The sequence below is a fragment of the Pyrus communis genome, chromosome 2 (genome assembly GCF_041283825.1).
Source record: "Pyrus communis isolate YQ-2024b chromosome 2, ASM4128382v1, whole genome shotgun sequence".
Taxonomy (NCBI): domain Eukaryota; kingdom Viridiplantae; phylum Streptophyta; class Magnoliopsida; order Rosales; family Rosaceae; genus Pyrus; species Pyrus communis.
The window spans coordinates 7,785,806-7,795,498 of record NC_142566.1 but is presented as its reverse complement, the minus strand read 5'-3'; the positions used below and the strand labels follow the sequence as shown (position 1 = coordinate 7,795,498).

Genomic DNA, 9,693 nt, shown 5'->3' with positions numbered 1-9,693 from the left:
AAGGTGTTGTAAGTGAATAGTACCAGAAGTGACTTTTTAGAGTAAAACTGTCTTTTTTTGTTAAAGTGAACAGTACCGGAAGTGTTTCGTCAAAATTCCTTAAAATAAATCTTTATGTACTCATCGCGAAATGTAAAATATTCCTTTATGCTTTTATATTCCCATTTGCTTCTTGTTTAATCCAACTGATCCACTAAACACATAAATTATAGAAAATGATGAATAGTTGACCTTTAATTGTAGAATAGAATGTTGATTCTGTCAATATTGTAAATAACTTCTTTCTTTATTTGTGAATGTTTTAGCTTGATCGTAGGAACCATATTAGGATGCTTTTGTAACTATAAGTTTGAGGCTCTGCCTCTTGAATGATAAAACAAATCAATCACATATCATACCCTAGCCGCCCTCCATGGCAGAGAACAAACCATCGGACACGGCTTCGGGAACCAAGTTGGATAATCCGAATCACCAACTACACCTTCATCATTCAAACCAACCCGGTGCTATAATTGTGTCGCAACCCTTGGTCGAAGATAATTATAGCACATGGAAACAATCCATGACTATGGCATTAACAGTCAAGAACAAAATCGGACTCGTAGACAGTTCGATCGAGGAGCCGAGTGGAAAGGATCCAAATGAATGGCAGCAGTGGAATCGTTGCAATAATTTGGTCCAAACTTGGCTACTAGGGTCGATGTCAAAAGACATCGACAGCAGCGTGATTAATTGCAAGACTGCTAGGCAGATGTGGCTGGAATTGCAGGAGAGATTCTCACATGTGAACGTGGTTTAACTGTTCAACATCGAGAACGAGATTCATGACTGTGTGCAGGGAAATATATCTGTGGGATCTTACTTCACGAAATTGAAGGGACTATGGGATGAATGTGATGCTTTGTGCACCTTCCCGATTTGCACCTGTGGATCGGTCAAGGAAGTGGCTGCATATTTGGATAGGAAGAAAACTATGAAGTTCCTCATGGGTCTCAATGAATCATATGTAAGTGTTCACAGCAACACATTGCTGCAAGATCCCTTACCCACAGTGAACAAGGCGTACTCCCTGGTACTGCGGCATGAGAATCAATCGAAAGCGACAGCGGGTAAAGCTCAGGCACAACCGAATACGGCCGTGTTTGCCGTGAAGAATTCTAGCCGTGAATCCGAAGGAGAAAAAGGTGACTTGAAGTACACCAACTGCAACAAAACAAACCACACTGCCAAGAATTACCGTGCACACCTAAAATGTGCATTTTGCGGATAGAAGGGCCACACAGCCGAGTATTGTCGTAAGAAGAAGGCAACGGCTGAGGCCGAGTTTCGTGCGGTGATTTCCAAAAGGAACCAAGCAGCAACATGTATGACAGAGAGGAAGGAGATGAAATTCCCATTTACCGCTGAAGAGTGCAAATAAATATTGAGTGTGCTACAAAACAGGTCATCCTCTGTTAATCATGTTGGTAATTCCACAACCCATGAGAACTTTGAGGTAAAGCCTTTTCACTCAACTCTAATGGCAAACAGAGTGTTTGGATTTTAGACAGTGGCTGCACGAACCATATAATTTATTATCCCAACCTGTTTTCTAACTCAAGGTCAGTCACTAATCACACAGTATAATTGCCGAATGGGTCCGTGGCACAAGTGACCCACATTGGCAAAGTCACCTTGTCCCCTAATTTGATTCTTGAGAACGTTTTGTGTGTCCCGTATTTCAAATTGAATTTGATTTCAATTAGCAGGTTAACCAATTCATCTTGTATAACCATTTTTCTGCACCAATTTTGTATCATACAGGACCTACATTCGGGGACGATGATTGGGACGGGAATTGAACGGGATGACCTCTACTATCTCGATCGAGCCAAGAAAGGAACATGCAATTAGGCACAAAAATCCAATCCAACCCTTTGGCACCAACGTCTTGGGCATCCATCTACCAGAGTTCTTCCATTATTCCCTTTTTCAAATTTTAAACATGCTTTTTGTGATACCGACGAGTATGCAATTTGCCTTTTGGCTAAATAAACAGAACTTCCATTTCCTTCAAGTTCAATTACTACTCATTCTAGTTTTGATTTAATTCATATTGACATATGGGGTGGTTATAAAGTTGCTTCCATTTCAGGTGCAAAATATTTTCTTACCATTGTTGATGATTACACTAGATGCACATGGATTTATCTTATGAAACACAAGTCTGATGCTAAGACTCTTCTATTTAATTTCATCAATATGATTGCCACTCAATTTGATTCCAAAATTAAGATCATACGTAGTGACAATGGCCCTGAATTCAAACTTGGAAGCTTCTATGCAGATAAAGGTATAATGCATCAAACTAGTTGTATCAACACACCACAACAAAATGGGGTTGCTGAAGGAAAACATAGACATTTGTTAAATATGGCACGTGCCTTGCTTATTCAGGCCGAGCTTCCAAATCGTTTTTAGGGGGATGCCATTCTCACATCCGTATACCTCATAAATCGAACACCTACTCCTCTTCTCGCTGGCAAAACCCTATATGAAAAGTTGTTTAACAAAACTCCTAGTTATTCACATTTGCGTGTTTTTTGGTTGCTTGTGTTTTACTTCTACCCATGCACAAAATCATTCAAAATTTGATCCCCGAGCATCTCGATGTATTTTTCTGGGATATCCTTATGGTCAGAAAGGATATCGTGTTTTTGATCTCAGTCAACAAAAGGTGCTTGTGTTCTCATGATCTAAGTTTCTTTGAAAATATGTTTCCTTTCCTATTTCCTCACCAATCCACTGCGTCACCACAAAATCAAAATTTACCCAGCATTTCTTCCCATCAACCTGACCCGTTCTTACACTTCAACATGGACTCCCTCTCCGAAACCCATGTGTCTTCCCTTCTTGATGGGCCAACTCCACCCACCGGCCCACCTGACCACACTTTACTTAACACACCCACTGCAGACCTCACCGATCTGCCTTTTCCCTCACGTGCAGTCGCTCCTTCACCGAACCCATCTCATTCTCCACTGATACCCATACATTCACCATCTTCGTCGCCAACACCTACCACCCCCGCTCCATATCACAGCGGTCGCTACACCAGGCCGCCTGCCTATTTGTAGGACTTTCAACTCGAGACTAGCCTCCTTTCAAGGACCGCACCACCGTCATCCACGAATGTAGTCACCTGTTCAAGTATGGCTCACCCACTCTCTCAGTTCTTGTCTTATGCTCACCTTTCTCAGCCTCACAAAACATATCTTGCTCAACTTACCCTTCTTAAAGAACCTACAAGTTTCTCTCAATCAATCCAAATCCCACAATGGCGTGCCACCATGAAATCTGAGATTGATGCACTACAGGCTAGTGGGACTTAGAGCTTGGTGTCGTTACCACCTCATAAATGGCCGATCGGCTGTAGGTGGGTGTATAAGGTGAAATTGAAGGCTAATGGAACGGTCGAACGCTACAAAGCCCGCTTAGTGGCAAAGGGATACAGTCAAGTTGAAGGCTTTGATTACCTGGAAACTTTTGCTCCGGTTGCCAAAATGGTGACCGTATGTGTCCTCCTTATTATGGCATCTCTGTGTGGCTAGCATCTCCACCAACTGGATGTGAACTACGCGTTTTTGAATGGCGACCTTGATGAAGAGGTGTTCATGTCCTTGCCTCCCGGTTTCGGATAAAAGCGGGAGAATCGGGTCTGTCAATTGCACAAGTCGTTGTACGATTTAAAACAGGCATCTAGGCAGTGGTTTATCAAGCTGTCTACTGCCCTCAAAGCCGCGAGATTCCAACAGTCACGATTCGACTATTCTCTGTTCGTCCAGCCGTCAAGGCAACTTCCTGGTGTTGCTTGTATATGTTGATGACGTCATACTAGCAAGGAACAATTTGGAGGATATAAAGAATACAAAATTAATCTTGGCCAACCAATTCAAGCTTAAGGATTTGGGGCAGCTGAAGTATTTCCTCGGCATCGAAGTTGCCAGGTCACGGCATGGAATCAGTTTGTCGCAACGTAAGTATGCCTTGGAAATTTTGGATGATGCTGGATTTTTAGGTGTCAAACCTTCCTGGTTCCCTGTGGAACAAAATTTATCACTCACACAGTTCAATGGAAAGTTATTAGATGATGCTTCGGCATATAGAAGAATGGTTGGGAGGTTGATATATTTGACCATAACTAGGCCGAACCTGACTTATGTCGTACATGTACTGAGCTAGTTCATGGATAAGCCACGGCAACCGCATTTGGAAGCAGCCCGTAAAGTGCTTAAGTACATTAAGCAAACACCGGGTCAAGGTATCCTACTACCATCTACAGGGTCACTCCAATTGCGGGCATTCTGTGATGCCAATTGGACACGTTGTAAAGACACAAGGAGATCAATCACGGGATACTGCGTTTTACTTGGGCAAGCACCGGTCTCTTGGAAGACTAAGAAACAAACAACGGTATAACGTTCAAGCGCGAAGGCCGAGTATCGTTCCATGGCTACCATTTGCTGCAAAGTCACATGGTTAAAGAACATTTTGAAGGATTTGTGAGTTGATCACACACAGCCAGTAACCTTGTTTTGTGACAATCAGGCGGCTATACACATAGCATCGAATCCTGTGTTTCATGAAAGAACCAAACACATAGAGATAGACTGCTATCTGGTTCGAGAGAAAATTCAAGAAGGGATGATTCAGACAGCTTATATTTGAACTACAAATCAGCCGGCTGATTTGTTCACTAAGCCATTAAGCTCGACACAGTTTGAAATGCTACTTGGCAAGTTGGGTGTCATAAGCATACACTCCAACTTGAGGGGGAGTGTTGAAGGAGATCGAGCTTAGAATAGAATGTTGATTTTGTCAATGTTGTAAATAACTTCTTTCCTTATTTGTGAATGTTTTAGCTTGATCGTAGGAACCATATTAGGATGCTTTTGTAACTATAAGTTTGAGGCTCTGCCTCTTGAATGATATAACAAATCAATCACGTATCATTTTCTTACACACATATTCAATTGAATGAATAACTTTCTATTTAGTTTTTATTTTTTCCGTTTTGTTAGTTGTGTTACTTGCATTTATTGGTTCATTTTTACTTGTTAGTTGTGTATGATGTGTTTTGAATGTGGCTGCTTATCCATAAGAATCCTGCAGCAGCATAGTAATTAGTAATTAACTCAAGATATTGGTCTGACCTGGAGGGGGATAAACTTGACATATTATAAGTTTGATATTTGCATTGCATGTATAAGAGGCAATCTTGATTTGCTTAATCAAAGACGAGATCTAGAAGACCAAAATGCAATCTACCAGCAAAAGAAGACAAGCCAACTCAAGAGCCAAGATCTACAGAAAATGACTTTATAAACAAAGTCCATTTCACACAGAAATCAAAAAGAGAAAATCTGAGAGCTCATCAACCATGGCAGTCCCTTATGTTTTTGATGCTCCACACATCACATCAGATCATTTGGCTACACCCACAGTAATGAAATTTCTTGTACACAACCGTTGTATACAACCCTACTTTCACGTGCTAGTCTTGTAATTGGTCTTGTGAAATATCGTATACAATGATTTGTTCATGTGATTTATCCACGGTAATGCATATATCTTCATTGATATTTAATAAAAAGAGCCTTTGATTTGTCAGGTATGCAGTTGTCACAGGCTCGAATCAGGGCATTGGATTTGGAACAGTGAAGAAGTTGGCAGCCAATGGGACCATGGTGGTGTTAACCGCTTTAAATGAGAAAATGGGTCTTCAAGTTATTGAAAAATTGAAAGAGTGTGGCCTCTCTGACGTTGTGGTTTTTCATCAGCTTGATGTAACGGATCCTGCTAGTGTTGCTTCGCTAGCGGATTTTGTCAAAAACCAATTTGGGAAACTAGATATCTTGGTGATTCAAAATCATTTTTATAATCAAACTTCTTGTTCTCTGTGTACACTCTCATGTTGCAAATTTAACCTGAAACGCTTGCTAATTCAGAAATGTTTCGGAAATTATATAGAGTATACAAAACAACAAATGCTTTAACCGTTTGCATCAGAATATACAATCGTTGGAATTTATGTTTACAATCGTCAGAATTGATATACACTCAAATATTATAATCATTAATATTATAATCACCTAGCCCAATGATCAAATATTATAATTATTAATATTATGATCACCTAGCCCAATGATCAAATATTATAATCATATAGCCCAATGATCAAATATTATAATCATCTAGCCCAATGATCAATTCCAACAACCAATTTGGGAAATTAGATATCTTGGTATGATTCAAAAGCATTTCTGTCATTCTTCGTTTGTCTTTCGAATCGTGTCTGAAGAGTACAGAATATATAAAATTCGTCAGAATCCGAAGATTGAAGTGATTCGACTTCAGATTATAGATTATTGAGTCATAGGAGACGGACGCCTACCGAACTACAAGCACAAGAGTAGAGGCGAAATTATATCTTTAGGACATTGCATTTATGCAAGCCTCAATCTTCAAGTTTGTCAGTATTTCTTATTTTCTCTCTAGTTGTTCATACTAATCTCATATATAATTGATGTTTTGAATTTCTTTATGCTTATTATTATTATTGAAATTCTTGTGTTATTTTCATATTTTTTAATATTGCTCCAACTGACATTTCATACTTTTGGCATCTCATCATATTTATGTTTTAAAATCAAATGTTTTTCCAAAATTGAGATAACAGAATTTCTGTTGGCATGCATGTTATGGGCAAGCAGTACCCGAAAATCTGCTTCGATTATGTCGACCCTGGATTTGTCATAACACATACGACCTTCAATACTGGCATATTAACAATAGAGGAAGGTGCTTAAAGTATTGTGAGGCTAGCAATGGTACCAAATGGCAGTCCTTCTGGCCATTAATTCTATCTACAAGAAGTCTCACCCTTTTGAGTATAACATAATCTTTCAATTTCATGGAATAAATATCCTTTTTTTACTTTATGCAATGATGAGATAATAATCTTTGAACTTTCATTGACGATCAATGTATCTTTAAGAAAAGTACAATGTTCTTGTTGCTGGAACCGATTCATCCTATCCGTTCCTACAAATTCTGCGGCAGTAACCAATTTGAATTTTTCTTTTTCTTTTCACGTGGACCAATGCACCTCTCCCTTTCGTTTCTTCTTCTCTCCTTTGTCATGTCTTCTGTTCGCCTTGCATTTTCTCTCCTCTCTCTGTCAATATCCCTTCCCAAACCATTTGTTATGCAGATGCAGGTGGCCTTTCCATGGTTGCTGCTAGCAAGAATCAACTGGAAAATAAATATATAAAATTTTCTCCTAATCCCAAGATATAGCAATTTCGAACAGCCAAGATTACTTGGTCCAGCAGATCCCGAGAGAATAATCCGGAGAGGATCTCAACTCAACCAAAACACATTTAACCAAAAATAAATTGTTTCAAAATTCAAAAGTAAAAAAGAAAATAAATAAATAAATAACCATTGGCAACTAATTAGTGGGCCTTGTATCACTCTGTAAGCTTTTTGATCATTCCAAGTCTATAAACTCAGTTTTGATTTGATTGTGTTTGGGCCTAAAATGACATTTTGGGTCAAAGAGGGCCGACCCTAGAATCGAAACCTCAGCTCAATGGACATCCCTTAGACCAATGGGATTTCAACGCACAAATAGGGTTGTTACCATTCCGAAACATTTTCCTCATTACTGAAATTGAAGGATTTCAAAACGTTCATGTGGCAAGAAGAACACCAACAGGCTTTTGACAAAGTTAAGGAGTGTTCTACAAATCCACATGTTTTGATGCCGCCTAAATGAGAGAAACCCTTTGTTGGAACCAAATTTGCGCACAATCGTGACTGATGGTTGAGCACAAACTCGAGCAACCTACAAAACAATAAACAACCGTGAGCAAGCCTAAGACCAGGGGGTGTACTGGCCAAAGACTCTCTGATGGTCAAGTTAGTGGATGATTTTAGCCTCAAGCAGTGGGCACGAGAATTCAAGTATTTAGATTGCGTTACCATATATGAACCCTAGATTGGTGTATTTATACCATGGGGGGAGAGATTTTTTTAAGATAGAATTCTCATTCTAAGCCAGAAGAAACCTAGGGGATATCTAGAAGTAGATATTGCATCCTCTTAAGAGTTATGATTACTTGCAAGGCACGCCAATTCCTAAATTGTAGGAACTCCAAGACTTATAGGATTTGATTGTCCATATCCAAATCAAATTGTGTATCTTACAGAAAAAGCATGGTCTTCCAATGAAGTTGCTAGGACTCCACTTAGTGCCCCGGAATAGTGTGATGGTGGCACCACCGTTCTATTTGAAACAGCTCCACTCCAATTTGGCGAGTCCATGACCGGACTTCTTAGGTAACTCTATTCAGATCAGCCTTACTATAGTCTTAGAAAATCATGGTCCCACAATTGCCCCTAGCTATCTGTCTGAGAGGCAACCCGTTCCTTTTTAGGATGGATCGTTATCCAAATACCATGTCTTTTGGAGTAAGCTAAAATACATGTCGTTTAATCTTTAAATTCTTGTGAGCCGGTTCAGTTCATTAAAGGGAGGTAGTTGAGTCGTTCTCAATTTCAGTCATGCATTCATCTAAAATTAACCGTCATGATGATGTACGCATCTGTTTTGCACACACTTTTCAAATAAACAACCACGTATCTCATCGATTAGCCTTGATTCTTGCCCGCATTGATCTCTAGGTTAACGACTCTTCATTTTCAATAGTGAGACCTTTTCCTGGCTCGCCTTTAAATAATTCCCTTAGGCCCCTGTTTCCTTCATTTTCTTTCTCATTTGTGTCATGAAGCCAGTTTTCACCTTAAATTGCCTCTCCAATCCTAGTTTTCCTCTTGGTTTTTTGTTGAAGAAAATTCCAATCCCAAAAAAATCATGCTACATCTAGTAATTCCCAACATGTTCTCAGGAACGTTCCTTTGCTTCTTGCAACTCGTTCTATAATATGACACACTTCTTGCAACTTGTTCTATAACATCATCCCATCATAGCACTCTTCATGCAGGCTTTGGGGAAGGATAGAATATGTGCAAGGTGTTAAGATCCATCGAAGGGTCTTTCATCACCACTTTTTTCCTCAACTGATGCTCACTGACGGTGGCGATGATGGTGATGGCTCTTTGTTTAAACACTCACTTATGAGGCACTCATGTGGCTTGAATGTTGGAATCCGTCCTTCTTTTTTTTTCCATTTCCTCTACTTGTGGATGGCGATGGTGGCAGATCTCCATCAGGATACTCGCCCTTAATGTAGTGTTGTGTTCGGAATGCAGCAAGGTGGGTGTAGCACACCACTGATTTGACGGTGGTATTCTCTCCAAGATTGACAATTTCAGTTCATCTTGTTGTTTTGTCTTTAAAAGTTTCATTTCTGCCAGGGGTGAGGGTTTATCTCCCCCAAACTGATTTACTATTGTGATCTCCTTTGTGACTTTGATAATAAACATGTGTTTGTGTAAAGATTTTCCTGCCTTATGTATCTTTACCAAGAAGAATTTCTAATCCACTAAATGTTTCCAAAGTAGACAAACTTTAAGGAATAAAATAAGCAAAGGAGCATAATACGAATAAGTTTTTGGGCTGGGGACATAATTTTAAGAAACCCTCCTTGATAACATCGATTTGGAGCTTTGCATTTATGAAGGATTCTC

The 9,693-nt window shown here is 39.6% G+C and overlaps 1 protein-coding gene across 1 annotated transcript; it reads left to right on the top strand.

Annotated features, from left to right (window-relative positions):
* Positions 1-568: 568 nt before the first annotated feature.
* On the top strand, positions 569-1,270 carry LOC148698473 (uncharacterized). Its single transcript, XM_088678196.1, has 2 exons — positions 569-784; positions 839-1,270. Exons 1-2 carry the CDS (start codon positions 569-571, stop codon positions 1,268-1,270), a joined length of 648 nt encoding a protein of 215 aa, XP_088534322.1.
* The last annotated feature ends 8,423 nt before the right edge of the window (positions 1,271-9,693 follow it).